The sequence below is a fragment of the Camelina sativa genome, chromosome 14 (genome assembly GCF_030686135.1).
Source record: "Camelina sativa cultivar CO46 ecotype springtype chromosome 14, ASM3068613v1".
Classification (NCBI taxonomy): Eukaryota; Viridiplantae; Streptophyta; class Magnoliopsida; order Brassicales; family Brassicaceae; genus Camelina; species Camelina sativa.
Window position 1 is genome coordinate 7,367,929 of NC_141893.1, and position 20,004 is coordinate 7,387,932.

Genomic DNA, 20,004 nt, shown 5'->3' on the forward strand with positions numbered 1-20,004 from the left:
CTTCTCCAACAAAATAGAAGAGCAACCCAAGAAACGAAATAAAAAGATAAACTTGAAACCGAAGTCAAGTGTTGATATTTTTTACTTTCTAAAACAAAATCTTCTGTATCGATAGGATAAAACTGAGAAAAAAATGAGTATGATACACTCCATCGTTTCGTTGCGCAAAATCCCCGAATTGAGCTTTAAAACAAGACCAAGTTCAGGCTTCCTTCTGTATTAAATTGGTCTCTGGGAAGCCATATGCATATATATAAATTAAATATAGAAGAGGGTGATTCATCAAATTTTCTTCAATAGGAATCGAAATCAAATTCCCAAAAGATGGGTGGATTTTTGGCAAAGAAGAACCCTAATTTCAAAACAAGGAACAGCTTCACTTCGAAATGCTCATCTTTAATGAAACAACAACACGCTCGTCTCTGTATAATTCGACTCTGCGCCACTATGCTCTTCCGCTCGTACATGGATCACGACGATTAACTAAATTACGTTAACTAATGATGTTCTTTTCCTTTCTTTTTTTTTTTGTCGATCTCTCTGATTCGACTAGTGGGTTCTCTTTTGGGCCTATTGGGCCTCTTTCCCCTCTTAACAGATATGGGGTTTTAAAGCTACAGCGACTAAATTAGGGGTTTTTTTTATATCAGTGTTTCGCCGGCGAGGGAAGCTCACGGCATCAATTCTTACATTTTTCCTATCGGTCCGGAGTTGTTTTTCTTTTTTTTCCTTCAAAAAATTCAAATGATGTTTATATGTCTGCTCATGTCTAGAGTGTGTAAGCAATGTTAATCCAACAATCGCAAAGTTGTGAGGCCTCAAATTGTGAAAATATGAAATTTGAGCCAACAACAATCAAATACTCTAGTTGAATACAGTTCTTTTACGAAAACAACCTAGATTCAATTTGTTCTCCGGCGACGAGAAACCTATCCTTATGAATTACTCCTCTTCTCTCTCATCTCCCAGATACGAAGCCTCCAGGTTCTTCGCTTTTCATCTTGTTCTTCTAGTAGTATACTTCGGTTTCTGCACTTTTTTTTCCAACGATCTCTCTTTAGTTGATGAACTTGTTTATTGTTGAAATCGATGTGCTTTTGGCACTCTGATGATGAAAGAAGTTTCTATATATTAGTCCTAGCTAGACACCAAATCAACAACACGCAGTAGTCATCAAATCAATCAACTCCTTCTGCTACGAATTGGATACGACCAAACTGTTAGTAAGTAGTAACTGGGTGGGTCTTTTGTATATTATTTTGATAAGCTCACTATGTGTATACAAGGAGGAGGAATAGAGTGGAAGCAGCACATGAGACATGTGGGAGCACGTGCAAGGGACTGAAGACATTTGTATATAAACTGAGAATAGTCATTGTAGTTGGGGGATGCATTGTTTGTTGTATGTTGAGTGACGTATGTGTCGCTTAGGGAGATAGAGTTGATGAATCGGTGATGTGCCGGTGGCTCTATTCTTTGTAACAGTGCATCGGAAGTAATAGATAAGAGTTTACACATTGATTCTTATCATATTTAGTCTGTTATGAATACAAAGAGTTGTGAGGGTCTCGATCAAGGAAATCACACAACTGAATGAATGATCTCCATTACTTAAACTTACTTAAGAAAGATTAGTTAGTAGTTACTACTCACTACTCAGAGCATTGAATCTTTATGCTCATCTCCTAGCAACTGAGCACCAGTAAAAACAATAAGAAACAGAAAACCCAATGGCAACCCCTATAATAAAAGTTCTCTTCAACTCTGTATCCTCTTTATCCATGGTTGTAGCAGGCGGCTTTATTGGAGCCTTGCAAGAAGTCAGCAGTATGCCACCGCACAACAGGGGGTTTCCTTCAAAATATGCTCTTGGATAAGTATCAAACTGACTTCCTGTGGGTATTGGCCCTTCAAGAGTGTTGTTCGCCACATTGAAGTAATACATGAAATGGAGGCCCGTTAGCGACCAAGGAATTCTACCAGATAAATTATTGTTGGACAGGTCTAGCCTCTCTAAGTTGGTGAGTTTCGACAACTCATCCGGGATGCTGCCAGACAAATTGTTGCCAAGAAGCTCAAGGAAATGAAGAACCTTTACCTGGCCAACCTCAACTGGTATACTTCCTGTCAGGTTATTCCTTCTGATGTAAATTGCAGGTGGGAGGCTGGACAGCTGATTGTATTGCTGATTGATTGTACCGTTACTGGGATTGACAAAAACAGGCAGCTCTAGATATTTCTTTTCTGTTGCGTCGTAGGCCTTTTGTGACATCAGAGCCCTTAGGTGAAAGATTTTCTTTGGCAGCGCTCCTGAAAGTAGGTTATCTGAGAGGTCCATGTAGAAAAGGTTGGGGAGAGTTCCCAGCCAACCAGGAATTGACCCTTCTAGTCGGTTGAGGGATAGGTCCATGACTTCTAAGCTCTTCAGTTTGATTAGCCAAGCTGGTATTTCACCTTTCAGTCGACTTCCACCAATGCCAAATATTTGAAGTTTTGGGAATCCATCTGGGGCCAGAAAGTCTCTGTTGTTTGGAACTGTCTCATCATAGAAATTCTTAGCCATGATTAGAGTGGACAACTTCCTGCAGCCCTGTAGAATGCTGAGAGCGCCTCTAATGTTCGTCAGTTTATTGTCTGAAATAGTCAGAAACGACAAGGACTCGAGTTCCAGTACTTGAGGAGATATCTGCCTCGTTAACTTGTTTCCTGAAAACCTGATTGCCGTGAGTGACTTGCAGGAGAAAACCTTATCAGGGAGATAACCGGTGAAGCTATTGTTTCCAAGATCCAGAACAGTAAGACGTTGAAACTGAGAAAAATCGAGCTCTGTTAAGTTTCCGCCCAGCTGATTGACCCTTAGATTCAACTTGACGAGATTGGTGCAATTTGCTAGAGATAAGGGGATTAAACCAGTGAGTTTATTGATATGAAGCTGGAGGCTACGCAGGCTGGATAGGTTACCTATACCCATTGGTATTTCTCCTTCAAGCTGATTAAAGTAGAGCTCTAGTGAGGTAAGTTTCCTGAGCCGGGTGATAGCATCATTGATCTTTCCAGAAAGACGATTGACTGGTAGAAAGAGTTGCTCGAGCTCGAAAAGATTGTAAATGTCACTTGGGATTTCACCAGAGAGATTGTTGAAGCCTGCTCGTAGAACTTTTAGCCTCAAGCATCTGCCTAATCCTTGGGAGATATGGCCGTTGAAATCATTATAGGAGAAATCCAGTTTGCTGAGCTGCGGTGAACTCGTGCACATGAAAGAAGGGATTGGACCTGTGAAGCTGTTGTTGCTAACATTGAAACTGATCAAATTGATAGCTCCCTGGAGATAAACAGAACTATGGTGGGGACTTCACCCTGCAGAAGATTGCTCGACAGATCAAGTGTCTGAATAGAGAAGAATCTATTGCTTCCGTTTCCAAATGCTTGTTCAAGTGGCAACTCACCATCAAAGCTATTGTAACTAAGATTAAGAACCATGAGCTGATCAAGGGTCGAGAAAAGACCTTGTGGGAGAGGACCCGAGAGATGGTTATAAGAAAGATCGAGACGAGAGAGACGGTGAAGTTTCTGAACAGACGAAGTGAGAATCCCAGAGAGTCCTCTAAAGGGCAAGGAAATCGCAGTGACGTGACTATCTGATGAATCATCGCAGGTAATTCCCTCCCAGGAGCAACAATCAGTGGACAGATTCCAATTCAAAGGAGAAATATAAGAAAAAACATTGCCGGAAAACCACAGGAGAGATTCTCGATCTTGCAAGTTACAGACAGCTTCCGAAGGTGTAAGAAAGAGGGCAGATAGGAAAAAAACACAGAGGAAGAAGAGATGCATGTAGGAACTCAGAGGTTGTATCGGTGTTGTGATTAATGGTCTCACAAGACCTTTGGCTTCGGATCTCATTTCCTTATCTATCATAGCGAGAAGAAGAACAATACAGAGAAGAAGAAGAAGAAATAGAAAACTTCATGTCAATACAGAGGTGACCAAGGCAAAATAGTCACCCAGAGAGAAGTGTGATCTTGTCAATACCATCGTTGACCAAGGCAAGTAGTCAAAAGCTTTCATTTATATTTATTCATTTAATCCTTTCATTAATTCTCTTATACCATTGTTAATTCTATGTTAATTCCATTGCAAAATTCGTGGACCCTTTTTAAGGATCCCTGTTTCACTTCTGTTCCTGTATTATTTTCCTCCTCCGACACGACGAAATTAGTGGCTTCGTGCCATCATCATATTAGGGGTCCTGGTAAGTCCTTCTCGATCAGAAAGATGGAACATTGGTGTGTAGCTTACTTACACCATGGTCTTGATGGTTTCCTATTTACTTGAATAATTATATTCATCGAAGAAATTTCTGGTTTTTTTTTGGGTTCTTGTCCACTAGTTCCACAGTTTGAAGCTATACGGTGGCATTTGAGGCTTTAAACCATGGCCGAGAATTTAGACAAACCATTGCTGGATCGTGATTCTTTCGATAGAAAAGGAATTGACTTGGTAAATTTATTCGTCATTCCTTTATTTTTGATTCAAAATCTTGGATCCTTTTTGTGACGCTTGAGCTTGACAGGGTATATTGCCACTGGAGGAGGTTTTTGGATACCTAAGAACATCGTCTCAGGGGCTTCTATCTGGTGATGCTGAAGAAAGATTGAACATATTTGGTCCTAACAGACTTGAAGAGAAACAGGTAATCTCCTAAACAGCTTATCTTCAAAGTGTGTGTCTCTCTCACTCTCTCTATTGCATTATTCTTGCCAAGTAGAAAAGAGAAGCTTATGAGTTCTGAGATCTTCTCTTCGATGCATAATGTCTAGTTATTTCTGTACGTAAAGTTGTGGTTTTTTTTACAGTGACTCTTGGATATTATGTGGATGATGTGCTAATGCTATTGAAAACAATGATGCAGGAGAACAAGTTTCTGAAATTCCTAGGTTTTATGTGGAACCCATTGTCATGGGTTATGGAAGCTGCAGCATTGATGGCCATCGCCCTCGCTAATAGTGAAGTAAGACAATCAGAGTTTTCATTCATGTTTATCAAATCGTTTCTCTTCTTTACTATGTCAATATACTACTTGAAACTCTTGGTGATAATGGTATTTACAGAGACTGGGTCCTGACTGGGAAGACTTTGTTGGAATTGTTTGCCTTTTACTGATCAACGCAACAATCAGCTTCTTTGAAGAAAACAATGCTGGCAATGCTGCTGCAGCTCTTATGGCTCGCTTGGCTCTAAAGACAAGAGTATGGTTCTTTACCTGATGCATTTTGACTCCACTGAGCCAAAATGGCAAAGCTAGCTGCACTATCGTTTCTATATTACCTTTAATTTTATTTACATACGCCTCTTATAGGTACTTAGAGATGGACAGTGGCAAGAGCAAGATGCATCTATCTTGGTACCTGGTGATATAATTAGCATAAAGCTTGGGGATATCATTCCTGCAGATGCTCGTCTTCTTGAAGGAGACCCCTTGAAGATTGATCAGGCACTTACTTGCATCCCTTAACTTTTACTGTACTATGTAAAGACTTTATTGTTCACTTATCGATTTATTTTTCTCTGACGCAGTCAGTGCTGACTGGAGAATCACTACCTGTGACCAAGAAGAAGGGTGAACAAGTCTTTTCTGGTTCTACTTGTAAACAAGGTGAAATAGAAGCTGTTGTGATAGCAACTGGAGCGAGCACCTTCTTTGGAAAAACAGCACGCTTGGTGGACAGCACAGATGTAACCGGACATTTTCAGCAGGTTCTTTGCTGTTCATTCTTTCCCAGTTTCAGGATGCTTTGAACCAATTGTACTCTTAATATGGTGATATACACTTTGCAGCTTGCAATAACATGATTTTATATTATTTTGACATGTATTCTTCTAGGTTCTTACAGCAATAGGAAACTTCTGCATTTGCTCTATTGCTGTTGGAATGGTTCTTGAAATCATTGTCATGTTCCCTATACAACATCGTTCCTACAGAGTTGGGATCAATAACCTTCTTGTACTACTGATTGGAGGGATACCCATTGCCATGCCTACTGTACTATCTGTCACACTTGCTATTGGGTCTCATCGACTTTCTCAACAGGTAACAAATCTTGGTTTCATTTCTCTTTAGTATATAATTATAATAATAGTGTGAATTGAGAGGAGTTCTACTTTTATGCTGCTGAATGCAAAAGGAAATCCTTTTTTTGTTATTCTTGTAAACAGTTTGCGAGCAATAATGTATTTCTACTTGTTTGAAAAGGGTGCCATTACGAAAAGGATGACCGTAATAGAGGAAATGGCTGGGATGGATGTACTCTGCTGTGATAAAACTGGAACCCTTACATTGAATAGTCTTACCGTTGATAAAAATCTTATTGAGGTACTTATAGTCATCATATAACTTGAATTTCAAGTTCAAAGAGTACATTTCAAAACAGTTGCCTTCATGTTCCTTGTTTGTTCTCTGTGTTCACTATCTTGGTGTTTAAATGTGAAAATTCATCTGCACAGGTTTTCGCCGACTACATGGACAAGGACACAATTTTGTTGCTTGCAGGCCGAGCTTCACGACTAGAAAATCAGGATGCTATAGATGCAGCCATTGTTAGCATGCTTGCTGATCCTAAAGAGGTAGAGATACTTCTCTTGAAATGAACAATCTATTATAAGACTATTGTCACTTGCTATATAGTTTTTCTCATACAAAAGTTGTTTATCTGTAGGCACGTGCAAGTATTAGAGAAATTCATTTCTTGCCGTTCAATCCTGTGGACAAACGTACTGCAATAACATATATTGATTCAAATGAGAGATGGTATCGTGCTACCAAAGGAGCTCCTGAACAGGTAGCTAAGTATAATCACCCTATTCTTTTGTTCTGTATCCATAAATAAAAAACATCACTATCTGTACTATATTATAGGTTCTAAGCTTGTGTCAACAGAAAAATGAGATTGCGCAAAGAGTTCACGCCATCATTGACAGATTTGCAGAAAAAGGTTTGAGGTCTCTTGCGGTTGCTTATCAGGTAACATAATTTTCCTCTCCCTTTCTCTCTTGATCTGGTTACAACTGTACTTTTGACGAAGAACCTTGCAATGACATTAGTTACTCTAATCCATTGAATCATTTTAACGATTGGTTCCAGGAAATTCCAGAGAAAAGCACCAATAGTCCTGGAGGACCATGGAGGTTCTGTGGTTTGTTGCCACTGTTTGATCCTCCAAGGCATGACAGCGCTGAAACCATCCTTAGAGCTCTTAGCCTTGGAGTTTGCGTTAAGATGATCACTGGTAAGCCTTAACCTTAACAAATGAAAGCTAGAATCTTTCTTAAACACCTATCCTAGAGCATGGCCCAAGTGAGACACATTGGTAAAACTCCGAGAAAATGAGTGAAAAGCTAATGATAAGTTTGGACAAAAATGTAGGAGATCAGTTGGCCATTGCAAAGGAGACAGGCAGACGTCTTGGAATGGGAACCAATATGTATCCCTCTTCCTCTTTGTTAGGCCACAACAACGATGAGCATGAAGCCATACCAGTGGATGAGCTAATTGAAATGGCAGATGGATTTGCTGGAGTATTCCCTGGTCATGATTACAACACAACTCTTATTTCTACCGAGTTTCAGATTTGCTCTCATTTCTGATCCTCAATCGTTTGTCTCTAATGTTACAGAACACAAGTATGAGATTGTAAAGATTTTACAAGAAATGAAGCATGTGGTTGGAATGACCGGAGATGGTGTGAATGATGCTCCTGCTCTCAAAAAAGCTGACATCGGAATAGCTGTCGCGGATGCAACAGATGCCGCAAGAAGTTCTGCTGACATAGTACTAACTGAGCCTGGCTTAAGTGTAATTATCAGTGCTGTCTTGACCAGCAGAGCCATTTTCCAGCGAATGAGGAACTACACAGTTAAGTACTAAAGATATGGTGTCAAAACTATCATCTGATTCCACATAGCTAAAGATAAGCAAATTCATATTTTCAAGTAGTTTGATGAAATTCTTAATTTGCTTATGTTTTTCTCTGAATTACTGACTAATCTGTATGAATCTGCAGGTATATGCAGTCTCTATCACCATACGAATAGTGGTAGGGAGCTAACTCATGTCAGTTAAGTTACTTCTACTTGAACTTTCTCATCTTATCATTGTTTCCTGCAGCTTGGTTTTACACTTTTAGCGTTGATATGGGAATACGACTTCCCACCTTTCATGGTTCTGATAATCGCAGTACTCAATGACGGTAACCTTTTAATCAATAGCTTCATGTTAATGTAGGAAAATTAATATTAGCATTTTCAAGCTAAGTGCTCTTGTATATCTCCTACGCATCAGGGACAATCATGACTATTTCTAAAGATCGAGTCAGGCCATCTCCTACACCCGAAAGTTGGAAGCTCAACCAGATATTTGCGACTGGAATTGTCATTGGAACTTACCTAGCATTGGTCACCGTCCTCTTCTACTGGATCATTGTCTTTACAACCTTCTTTGAGGTATCTTCCCATCGGTCAAAGTAAGTTAGATTTTGCTTTCTAAAAAAGAATGCATACCACTGACCATCCCTGGATCTTTAATGGCTGCAGAAACACTTCCATGTAAAATCAATCGCCAACATCAGTAAACAAATTTCATCCGCTGTGTATCTCCAAGTGAGCATCATCAGTCAGGCACTCATATTTGTAACACGTAGTCGAGGCTGGTCATTTTTCGAACGTCCTGGGACCCTCTTGGTTTTTGCCTTCGTTCTTGCTCAACTTGTAAGAATTCGCCATCCTTCACATGTTCCATCACAGAATGCTATATATGCATACATAGGCAGCTGCGCTAACATTAATTTTGACTTGTCAATTCATGTACACAGGCAGCTACACTGATTGCTGTCTATGCCAATATCAGCTTTGCTAACATCACCAGCATTGGATGGGGATGGGCAGGTGTTATATGGTTATACAGTTTAATATTTTACATACCTCTAGATATTATAAAGTTTGTCTTTCACTACGCATTGAGTGGAGAAGCTTGGAATCTTGTATTGGACCGTAAGGTTAGTGCATGTTATGTCCTCTGCTTGTTACTGAGTCTCAGATATATACTCTGCATTTATTAAAGGCGAAAATGTTGGTTTGTCTTGTAGACAGCTTTTACTTATAAGAAAGATTATGGGAAAGATGATGGAACGGCTAATGTAACCATCTCTAAGAGAAGTCGTTCTGCAGAAGAAGTCAGTGGAAGTGGCGCTTCTTGGATCACTGAACAAACCAGGAGGCGTGGAGAAATTGCCAGGTTCTCTTTGGTCTGTACAGCTATTTGAGTATTCTCTTTCCATTTGACATACTACCAGAACCGTTTCTGATCCATGAAAATGACTATATTTTTTGTTCATCTTGTAGGCGGCTTGGAGAGGTACACTCGGCGTCAAGCATTTAGAATCGGTGATCAAGCTCAAACAAATTGACCCAAAGATGATCGGTGCAGCTCACACCATTTGAATGAAACACTCATGATTTTTCCCTAACTCAAAATTTACATAAAGAGGGATTCATATAATCTGTAGTAGTCTATATATACTATAATGTTGTTTTCTGGTGATAGCAGAAATTTCACCTGATCTAGTCTACGGTTGAGCACTTGAGCTCAGTTGTAAACCATATATGTAGTAGGTGTGGCAATAAACTTGTTATAACTCTTCACCACTTTGGTTACTTGCATCAAGAAAATCTTATAATTTACAATCAAAATGCAGAAAAAAATGAAGGGAATTTAGTAAATTTCTCAAAAATGAATAAAGACAACGATGAAGACGACGAGGAGAAGACGGTTACGTACGCCGTGAGGTTGCCTAACGGATCTCTCAAATTCTCCTTCAAGTTTGGTGAGAAATACACTTTTGGATCTTCGAGTGCTCCTCACGCTCCTGTTCCATCGGCTCTGGATCACAAAACCATGGATTAACCCGTTACCGCTTACCCGCCCGAATTTGGTGCTCCGGTTGCAAACCCTCCTCCACCCGCTGGTTCTTCTTCCGGATATCCACCACCGGGACATGACGATAAGCACGGTGGTGTGTATGGATTATCCACAACAAGCTGGTGGTTACCCGCCATCTGGACCCGGTGGTTATCCGCCACCTGGTGCTTACCCGCAGCAAGGAGGTTACCCGGGGTATCCGCCACCGCAACAGGGTGGATATCCGGGTTATCCGCCACAGGGTCCATACGGTTACCCGCAACAGCAAGGGTATCCGCCTCAGGGTCCATATGGATACCCGCAACAACAGGCTTATGGTAAACCGCAGAAACCGAAGAAGAGTGGTAAGGCTGGAATGGGACTAGGTCTTGGGCTTGGAGCTGGTTTGTTGGGTGGGTTGCTTGTTGGTGAAGCTGTTTCTGACATTGCTGATATGGGTGATATGGGTGACATGGGTGGTGATTTCGACTTCTGATTGCTTATGTTATAGTTTATTAGGTTTCGTTTAACTACTACTGCTCTTCTATGTTTTTCGTTTAATGAATCATGTGAAGAACCTGAGAGAGATCAAGTTTTATCCTGTGTGAATTATGTGTTTGGTTTCTTTGTTTTCTTCTAATGAATGTATTGAACGCTTATGCTTTTTCTAATCACTAGCTGTTGAATAGATAGTGCTCTGTATATTCTCTGTTCCGTGGGAAAAGGTCCACCATATATTCGTCTAAGAACAATGTAATCACAAAAAGACTTATTACTAGTAAGAAGCCTTACTTGGTGATATTCAAAGCCTGAGTAGTTGAAGTAATTTTCAGGAATGACAAAAGGAACATTCTTCTTAAGAAATCTTTCACCGGTTATAAAAGCTTCCAAAAAGTTCAGTTATTAGCCCAATACCATCTCTTTGTAGAATGATAAAACTATCTCAAAATCTAAGATATTAGTGTCAACTTTTTACATATCTAGCGATCCTTAAAAAAATTTAAGAGAACAGAAAAAGATGAAATAACCAACAACTGCAAATCCAATTGCTCTAAACCAGTCAATAACCGACTCAAACAATCTACAATCACCTGAACTCTATAACTCATGAAGATCATCTTCATCGTCGTCTTTACTCTCTTCACCGGTTATCTCCAAGACATGGGTACACCCTTCTTCATTTTCTACTACAATGTGGAAAAGAAAGACATGAGAAGAGTAAGGATCCATGGAATTGCGGACAATGAGGAGTTTCGGCGCCAATATGGACTCGTAGACGGTCCGGGCGTCACTATCTCACCCGAACACATTGAAAGGAGGTATTGCCTCTTTGTAATGTGTTTTATTTTATATTGTTTCTTTCTTCTCTAAGGACCTTAATAGAGAGCTTGGAAGACTCTTTTCTTTTTCGTTTTTTTTCCTTCTAATAATCGATATTTAAGCGTTGGCTTTTGAACACCAAGCAAACTTGTTTGTGGTTATCTTACCACTGATGATTAGCATTTTCTGACATGTGTATAATGTTGTTTTATTGTTGTTCATATTTTGTTTGTTTTTCTAGTTGCTTTTTTTTTTTTTTTTTGCTCAGAAGGTAAATTAATATATGCGCAAGAGAGAGCTTGGAAGACTCTGGTTTTTTACACTGCTTTTTAGGAGCTCCCACACAACTATACTTCTGAACAAGCTCAGTCCCTATAACCCGAATAAAAATATGATGCAGTCCTGTTAGCCACGGCTTTAGCCAAGAGAGTTTTACCGGTTCCAGGAGGACCATAACAGAACACACCCCTACCTTTAGCCTAGAGAGTTTGACCCTGCATCGTTTCGTCAGAGTGGGTAAAAAGATTAAATAATATTCACCCCTTTTAGTTCCTGTGTGATCAAATATCACCCCCTCGTTCAATAACTGCTAATTTAGCCCACGTTCCGTGTTCAATAATCTTTGGTTTACAATTACATGTTTCAAAAGCAATCAAGCTGTTCCGAGAGTTCTCAAGGAAAAAAAAAAACTATAGTTCACCGGCACAAGAACAAAATCGTCGGAAGAGAATTAAACTCGCCTATTCTATTATAATACAGGTAAAGAAGAAGAACCATGGAATCAGAGACAAGATGAAAGTTAAACGAATGTGTTTACTTTTTTATTCATTTTCAGCTATGAAGTTTGGTTCTTCGCCTCGACAGAGATACTCATCGCACATAGATGAAGTTCCCCAGTCTTTTCTTAGCCGCAAGATATCCTCTGTAAAAGTAGAACCCGATGCTCCAATGAAGACACTGGACATTGCACATATTGTCTTATCCAACATAGCATCCACCTACACATTCCACAAACCAAAGCATAAGCATGTGAATGTCTCGTCAAAGAAGACAGGAACAAAAGAGTCTTCAAGGAGTTTTCTCAGACCAAAGACTGTTACTAGATCATAGTCCATTAGAATTGATTTCTTTTACAGTACCACACTGGAGTTACGATTCCAGTAGAGAAGAAAGTCTTTGGCCCATAAACAAGTAATAACTTCGTTACCTGTGTGTCATCTTCTATACCATGTCTATACAACAACGAATCCCACTTCTCTGCTGAGTTGCGAGGTGGACGCTTGACAAGGGGGATGACTTTTCCATCAACGACTACTAGTGACTGAAGCAGACCCGTTTCGCTTTCTGCAGCATCTGTTGAAAGGTAGATGACTGGAGCATTGGCCCTTTCCACCATCCGACTGATGCAGTCTGCAGCTTGTGGTATGGGATAAAAGCAACTTGGCGATTTTGCATTGCTGGACAGAAATCATTTTATTAGACAGAGACAGCTATAAATGAGACACAGTTATGTCAAAATCCAAACCTAGTTGCTACACCGAAGTGCCTACGTAAAGCGAATGTCAACCTGCTCGATGGAGATAATATACTAATTAACAAACCAGAACGGAAAGGTGTTCTGATATCCTAATCAAATGAGTGTGGGCTACAGTATCAAGATATATAAATGGCACAAGGTTCTGTATCGTAAAAAGAGAGAGAGATGCAACAAAAAAAAAAAAAAAAAAGACTCACCAGAACTTCAGAAACCCATGTCTACGGAGATGAAGCGAGATGAAATTCTTTCCTAAGAATGTCTGGATGAATCGTTGTGCTGTCACCAAAATGAGCTTACTGGGTTCAATCAGTGTTTTGCATTTGTGCTTGATGGGTCCACCAGGTTGCATCACCAAATCTTGCTCCATATCAGCATAGAAGACATCCCCTATGGCGATCACACCATCATCAGACTTAAACTTTTCCACTACCTCTTGAGAAGTTCTCTTAGTTGGTTGTTTTATATCTTCACTCCACGGAGCCTCAAGCTTCCCACCAATGGAAATCCCCAATCCTTTCAGCTTCTTAATATGCTCCTCGTCCACATAACAAGGCTGTGGCGATGAGAAGTAACAGATGAACCTGTCAATGTGAGCATTGTTCTTCTTATCAATCTCCTTGAACTGATCAAAAGAAATGACAACAGTTCTTCCCAAGCACGTGTTAATCCGATCTATATCTATCACTCTATCATACTGGTAATCAAACTTAGGACTTGGGATCACCAGAACTCGATCTAGCAGAGCAGCAAAGAACATATGTTTCTCTAAACAAATCAAGTGGTTGCTCATTTGACCTGAGAGACAGATAGCAAAAAGGAATCTATCTGATCTAGGATTCCATTCAATTGTTTTCCGATCCAACAACTTCTTCTGATCTACCTTTCTACATCTAGCATCATCATAGTAAGAACCACTGATACTATCTAAACCAGAACCAGTGATAGAGTAATTCCCATTCCTGTGTGGTGATAGAAGCACCTCTTCGATTTCCTTATTCACTGAGATCTGCTTCACTAGAGCTGCTTTCACATTGTCTATTACTACAGACGAACCAATTGCATTCGAAGAATTGAAATTGGCTGATTGATCTACCAATGTACGGTTCAAGAGAGATACAAGCGCAAGCTGTTGCTGCCTCAGGAGATACAGAGCTTGCAGCTCAGATTCCTTGACCCGACTCGTTAGTGGATCAAGCTTAAAGCTCGAGAGATCCACCGAGAAGAATCTACGAGTATCAGTAAATAAGAACAAAACCCCGAGGAATAGAGTTAGAGAGACGGCACCAACGACGTAACGCTTGTTGAGTGAGATTTTCCAACGGTTGCGAGCTGGCGATGCGATTTCGTCGATCTGGAACGCCGATCTCGGACTCCTGCCACCGCCGTTAGCCCTGGCGGAGAGAGGCTTATTTTCCCGGTGGAGGTTGAGATCGTTGTCTCTAGTGTCGTTCTGTGGGATCAAATTCTGGTGGTCCTCTTCTTCGTCCGACGAGTTACGCTCCATCGCCGAGACACAGTGAGCTCGGGATTCACTTTTCTCATTGTAGACATTTATTTATTTATGTAATTATCACGTTAATATTAATATTATTCTTAAACAATAACTATTGTGATTAGGCATACATATCTAAAGATTAGTCTCGGCTCTTAATCACACAGTGAGTGTGCTACCACTTGATTGACGAATCGCTCCGGAAGATGAGTACAATTGAAAACCCATACGGTTGTTTCTATTTATGAAAAGCAAACCATTACCCTCGATTCATATACTATACAAAGTAGTTCCAACAAAGCTACAATATGTATATATATAAATGTGGAAACCAAACTTATGTTATCTGCTTTTAGAAGAAGCACAAACCATGAGGGGGATAAAACGAGTAAATTCAGAAGAAGAGCACTAGACAAAAGGAGACTACTCTTGTTACTGAGGCGAGAAAGACCAGGAGAGACTTTACTAGAAGACTTGTCCAGGTTTTTGTTGCATAGACATCACAGTTGGAGTAAAGGCAACGCCATTACAACACCGAAAACCGACACTAGCAACAGTATTATCCACGCTGGTAACCCCTGTTTCTTGTTCTTTACCCTCCCCTTCAAGACACCTTCTGAGTCCTCCTTTGCTGGGTCAACGGTTTTCTCTGACTCAGCTTTGGTACTGCTCTTTTGAGGAGACTCTGGTGCTGTCGGTTGCGTGGCAGCTTCCTCGGCTACTTGCAGCTGGTTGTACTTCTCTACGTACTCTGGAAATAGCTTACGAAATGCAGGGCTGTGACAAGTACGAATATTGGATTCAGGTGAAAGACTGAAAACATGTAAGCTCAGGACTGCATTGATTCATACTGTTAGTTCTTTAACCAGTTCTTATGACTAACCTAAACTCACATAACTAAAACTTAGCTTCTAAATGAAACTAGAACTTGACAACTTTTAAATGGTGGGATAATCTTACGTTTTACAATTGAACGCGAGAGATGACTTAGCCAACCGTTGTTTCTCAGCTACAGTAGTGTTTACACTTCCAGTTGTCGGACTGGTATCCATCTGTGCCACAAGGACAACGTTTAGAGAAAGGTTGAGAACAGAAACACAAGACACTGCCATGTTATAATCAGATCTAAGCTAATAGGCCTTCACAATATAGGAATATGAGATCTTTCAAACAAGATGTCCATAAATCTGTAGAACCAGGCTACAATGAGCTTACCATAAACGAGAGAAGTCCTGTCAGTATGCTGCATTCACGAAAAAAGGTTGGTTATCAACAGGTATATCGATCGTTATCTTCCAAAACTAAAGAAAGAATTTATACCTTGACACAGACCACATCGGATTCCAGCTTTCTGGATGAACTGTAGATGCCATGTAAAGTTATTAGATATTGTACAACCTAATTGATACGAAATAACGAACAGATAGTGCAGATTGTCCTTACAATCACTCATAGACAAACAAATTTTCTTTTGTGTCATGAATCGACCATTTGGTGTAGTCATTCTGAGGCAAACAACAAAAGATTTGGTTCATTAGAAACTGGATTAAGAAACTGAGGGAAGAGTAATGTCGAGACTAAATTAGGAAAAACCATTGGGACATACGTAATCCCGGGTGGCTTGTAAGGATACTCGGGAGAGAACTTGATCTTTCCATAGTAAAATCCACCTGTTAAAGACAATTTTAGTATCAAAGATAAGATACTGCAAAAGACAACACTAACAAGCAACTTCAGAAAGACGATTTTCACCTGCAAAAGGTGTTCCCTCACTACCTTCCAACACATAATCTGTAAGATTAATCCAATAGTGTAACTCTTTGTTAGTAAGAGATCAAGCTACCTTTTAAACATACTAAATGAAGTAATACTAAAATCACTGAAACTCCGTAACCGCTATCAGGCTAACAGTAAGGACTGACAGCCTTGCACAATTGAGAAGAAAGATTACAAATATATGCATTTACTCTTGAAGCATATAGTACTACTTATAAACCTTTGATAAATAAGTATTCACCATTCTATCAAAGTAATCATTAGTATGTGATTACGGGGAAGCCACTTGGAGAAATAAAGAGAACCAAAATAAATATATATAGGAAAGGCTTACGCCACTCGAGAATGTCATTCGGGGAAGGACGAGCAACAACATGGGAGACTGGTTCCTAAAGTAACAAAACAGAACATATATTACAAATAACCCACAAAAAATATATATATATGAACCTTACTCTAGAAACAAAAAAAAAAAAAAAAGCACAGGAAAACAATCATATACAGATACAGCATCAACTGGAAAGTAGATAGAAAACTGGTTGTGTATTAAAAATGAGGAATCCTGGTTCGGTCTCGAGAGAGGTAGGAAGAGCAAAAGAGAGAATGTACCTTGCAAAGTGCTCTATATTCCTTTTGAAGACGTTTTATACAAGCCTTTTCTGCCATCTAAGTGCTATGGACTAAGTGAATACCTGCAGCCTGTTGAACCCATTTAACATATTCAACCAAACGAATTAAAATCAATCAATCCGTGTATGCCAAAGAGAATCAGTGGCATCAATGAATGGTTACAATCAAAATTCCTGTAAACAAATAATATCAAAAATTTACTTCCGGTCAAGTTTAAAATTTTTTGTCATGGACAAACAGAAAAAAAGTAACAAATGCCAAACCAATTTTGGTGCCAAACCTTTACCTATCACTGGAATTCATCACAACGCATACAGATTACACAGAGAACAAACAACAAAACAATACTTGGTAGGCTACTATAACTATGCAATACTTTCATGACCTGATTGAAAAGATAATTTAACCAGATCAAATGGAAACTTTGAATCAAACAAACAACATTATGACAACCAAAGACACCCTAATTTAAATAAAATCCCCAAAATCAATGAGCTTGAGGACATACATACTTTTTTACCCCTAAAACACTGCAAAAACAATTGAAAGCAACGAGAATTCAATCGAATCCCAAACAATTGAAAGGAAATTATCTGAGAAATCCCTAGAAAATGAAAAAAAAAAAAAAAATCTTTGATTTAATAAACCGAGAAGCATCAGTTTTGATAGAAGATTCCAATTGCAATACCAAACTTCGGTCTATCAAGTAAATAACATCAGATCCAAGAACGAATTGCGAAAATATGATAGAAATCGAGTACCTGAATCCAAATTTTGTCGAGAAATATCTGGGGGTTTTCTTTTCTCTGTTAATCACTTTCTCCTCTTTCTCGTGGTGAGAGAGAGAGAGAGAGAGAGGGTAGAGAGAAAAAGGCCTAACACTAACTTCCAGCTGGTTTAGCTTAACCGGTATTCTATAATCCACTCCGGTTCTTTAATTCAATAATTCCATTCACCCCATTCTAATTGAGGATTAGTTAGTTATAGTGATTTCATTATTACTTCTCCTAGTTCTTTAATCTCCCAACTTGGGAGGATCTACTCATCAAGAATCTGAGCCGGTTCGTTCTCGGAATCAATTTTTTCTTCTTTGTTTTTGTGTATTAAAAATATAAATAACTGAAACAGTTTTCCGAGAGTTGTTTAGTGAGATTATTATCAGTAGTAGTAGAGAGAGACAAAACAGCTGTTACCTGCAACTGCAATTATTTTCTTTTCTGAAGTTGGACTTATATTACTAATACCTCCAATTTCCAAAGTTATGTCTTATAGAAAACTTATAAAATTCAACAAAGTTATGTTTCAGCCTCTTTTGAGTTCCCCAATAAGACTAGGCAGAAATCACGTGCTCTTATCACATGACCACCATCCATCCTCTTCACTTGAGTAAGTTTCAAAGCAGTTACATGAGTTAGGTAATGTGTATTTGTGGTGGATCTTTGTCTCTCTCTCTCTCTCTGACATATGATTATTGTATCATCGTTTCAATGTAGATGCTTAGGAATATCATCATCATCAGTAAATGATTAAGAATAAGATAAGTATCTCACCATCTGGATTATATAACAACAGTCAAAGTAAAACATCACGTGATCAGATCCCAATAACTATGTGTTCAAACACTAACTCATCATATTTTTATTCTATAAAGTACCAAGCTTAACTCAGAAGTCTCTCGTCTCTCTCCATCTCTCTTTCTCTCTAACTCACATCAAGACTTTCTCAGTTACAAGAACAGAACATAACAAGCACAAGCACAAGTTCAGAGGTTTCAAGACTCCTAAAGATTTGCAAAGAAGAAATTCACAATGAAGAGATATGGTTTAGTGGCTCTGGTTCTGTTACTTGTAGCTCTCTTTAGCAGCAAGTATAGTGTAGAGGGCCGTTCTCTGTTAACGATGACACCTTCTGGTCAAGCTGTGAGAGATTTACAGATAAGCAAGGAGATGAAGAAAGGGCCGCTTAGGGGAGAAAAAGATAGCTTCAGAAAAATCCCAAGGAGCGGCTCAAACCCTATACAGAACAAGTAAAGAAGAGACGATACACAATAATTCTTTTATGTATCTTCCAAAAGGGTTTTAGGGTAATTGACATCAAGAGTGTTTCTTTTTGTATCAGGTGTAATCCACCAGTAGATGTTGAAGGAAGTAGGAAACAGCAGGTCACAGCATCAAAAAAACCTTAGGATGTTTCATTTGTTTTTCTTTCTTTCTTTTTTGATCTTAGATCCTCTTTACGTTTGTTTTTTTTTTCCTATTTTGTTAGACTAAGGTACCTAGACATGTGTTTCTTAATGCTGTAATCTACTTGATATATAAAACTCTTTTATCTTTTAGTTTTGGTGCATTCAAATTTCATAGATCAAGCAAGAATGGAGGAAACTTTATAACGCCTCACTCTCACTCGTGTAGTCTTAACCTTACTTTTCAACTCTTTGAGTCTTTATGTTTTCTCTCTTTTTTTTCTGCTTTGTGGTTTCTATTCTTTTCCGTAGCATGTTCTTGACAATGGTTCTTAATTAAACCCTTAAGTACATAATGATCAAACTCTATTTCCTTGTGTAAGTGTTCTTTGGTTGTTACTTGTTAAGCTACAAAACTCATCCCTGAGAGTCAGACTGTATCAAATGAAAGTTGGTTCTCAGGAAAATTAGGATTTCCCAAACCAAATACAGATCAAAACTAATTATATGCTGATTGTTTAGCTGGCTGTCTTGATATATTAACTGATTGATTACTTCTCACTGGAGAACAGCAATAACGAATTATTTTTGTAGATCACTTCAAAATGAAAGAAGAAATTCACAATGATTTACCAACACTTGTGAGTAGGAGCATTAGTACATTATAACAATTGCTAATGTTTTTTGAAATGATCAGTTGAGATTTGAAAGAAGGATCTATTAGAAAATCATTTGTAAAACCTAACTTAGTATCTAATAAATGCCTAGCTAATAATGCCTACAAAGAATCAAAAACAGTTAGCAGCAATTCAAGTATGCAACAAACAACAATTCAACTTATCAGTGATTCCATTTCAGTCATTGAGGAAGATATTGAAAAAAACTGCCGCCGGTTATAGCTTTTGCAAGGATAAAAAGGCGACGCCGTTATGCTGTTTAACAATAATATGATTAAAATAAAATTGAACACTAACAAGTTGGGCCGGAAGAGAATCTAAAAGTAATTGGGCCCATAATGATAAAAAATTCTATACCATTCTTTTTAATTAGCGAGATTTGTCTAAGTTCTTAAACAGCGGTTTAAACGCTGATCCCGCAAACAATAAAGAGTTAAA

The 20,004-nt window shown here is 38.9% G+C and overlaps 4 protein-coding genes and 2 pseudogenes across 11 annotated transcripts; 3 read left to right on the forward strand and 3 right to left on the reverse strand.

Moving 5' to 3' along the window:
* Nucleotides 1-1,499: 1,499 nt before the first annotated feature.
* Nucleotides 1,500-4,035, reverse strand: LOC104740416 (receptor-like protein 2 pseudogene; annotated as a pseudogene). The gene has a single exon (XR_015579600.1). The product of XR_015579600.1 is annotated as a receptor-like protein 2 pseudogene (transcript).
* LOC104740417 (ATPase 10, plasma membrane-type) lies at nt 3,451-9,701 on the forward strand. Of its 6 annotated transcripts, none has more exons than XM_087483531.1 (23): nt 3,451-4,046; nt 4,162-4,252; nt 4,391-4,500; nt 4,574-4,693; nt 4,913-5,011; nt 5,112-5,249; nt 5,360-5,494; nt 5,578-5,757; nt 5,885-6,091; nt 6,254-6,373; nt 6,505-6,624; nt 6,717-6,839; nt 6,938-7,021; nt 7,142-7,286; nt 7,424-7,585; nt 7,674-7,912; nt 8,061-8,093; nt 8,165-8,246; nt 8,339-8,499; nt 8,590-8,763; nt 8,868-9,050; nt 9,141-9,289; nt 9,397-9,701. In XM_087483531.1, exons 3-23 carry the CDS (start codon nt 4,435-4,437, stop codon nt 9,431-9,433), a joined length of 2,757 nt encoding a protein of 918 aa, XP_087339657.1. In that variant the 5' UTR covers nt 3,451-4,046; nt 4,162-4,252; nt 4,391-4,434; the 3' UTR covers nt 9,434-9,701. The 6 variants fall into 6 exon arrangements, with proteins under 6 accessions (XP_087339657.1, XP_087339655.1, XP_087339653.1 ...); XM_087483529.1 differs by having other exon boundaries at nt 3,939-4,046; nt 6,917-7,021; XM_087483527.1 differs by lacking the exon at nt 3,451-4,046 and having other exon boundaries at nt 4,106-4,252; nt 9,141-9,299.
* Nucleotides 9,702-10,654, forward strand: LOC104743353 (protein SRC2 homolog pseudogene; annotated as a pseudogene). Its single transcript, XR_015579601.1, has one exon. The product of XR_015579601.1 is annotated as a protein SRC2 homolog pseudogene (transcript).
* Nucleotides 10,655-11,850: 1,196 nt separating this feature from the next.
* LOC104740418 (O-fucosyltransferase 5) lies at nt 11,851-14,399 on the reverse strand. The gene is made up of 3 exons (XM_087483532.1): nt 13,007-14,399; nt 12,480-12,729; nt 11,851-12,270 (listed from the first exon to the last, which is right to left on the reverse strand). The coding sequence occupies exons 1-3, from the start codon at nt 14,311-14,313 to the stop codon at nt 12,094-12,096; spliced, it is 1,734 nt and encodes a 577-aa protein (XP_087339658.1). The 5' UTR covers nt 14,314-14,399; the 3' UTR covers nt 11,851-12,093.
* Nucleotides 14,400-14,517: 118 nt separating this feature from the next.
* On the reverse strand, nt 14,518-17,772 carry LOC104740419 (ubiquitin-conjugating enzyme E2 34). Its single transcript, XM_010461001.3, has 10 exons — nt 17,469-17,772; nt 16,687-16,776; nt 16,412-16,466; nt 16,054-16,092; nt 15,908-15,971; nt 15,745-15,806; nt 15,622-15,661; nt 15,517-15,544; nt 15,262-15,353; nt 14,518-15,078 (listed from the first exon to the last, which is right to left on the reverse strand). Exons 2-10 carry the CDS (start codon nt 16,741-16,743, stop codon nt 14,802-14,804), a joined length of 714 nt encoding a protein of 237 aa, XP_010459303.1. The 5' UTR covers nt 16,744-16,776; nt 17,469-17,772; the 3' UTR covers nt 14,518-14,801.
* A 615-nt stretch (nt 17,773-18,387) lies between these two features.
* Nucleotides 18,388-19,042, forward strand: LOC104740420 (uncharacterized). Its single transcript, XM_019236339.2, has 2 exons — nt 18,388-18,733; nt 18,826-19,042. The coding sequence occupies exons 1-2, from the start codon at nt 18,516-18,518 to the stop codon at nt 18,890-18,892; spliced, it is 285 nt and encodes a 94-aa protein (XP_019091884.1). The 5' UTR covers nt 18,388-18,515; the 3' UTR covers nt 18,893-19,042.
* The last annotated feature ends 962 nt before the right edge of the window (nt 19,043-20,004 follow it).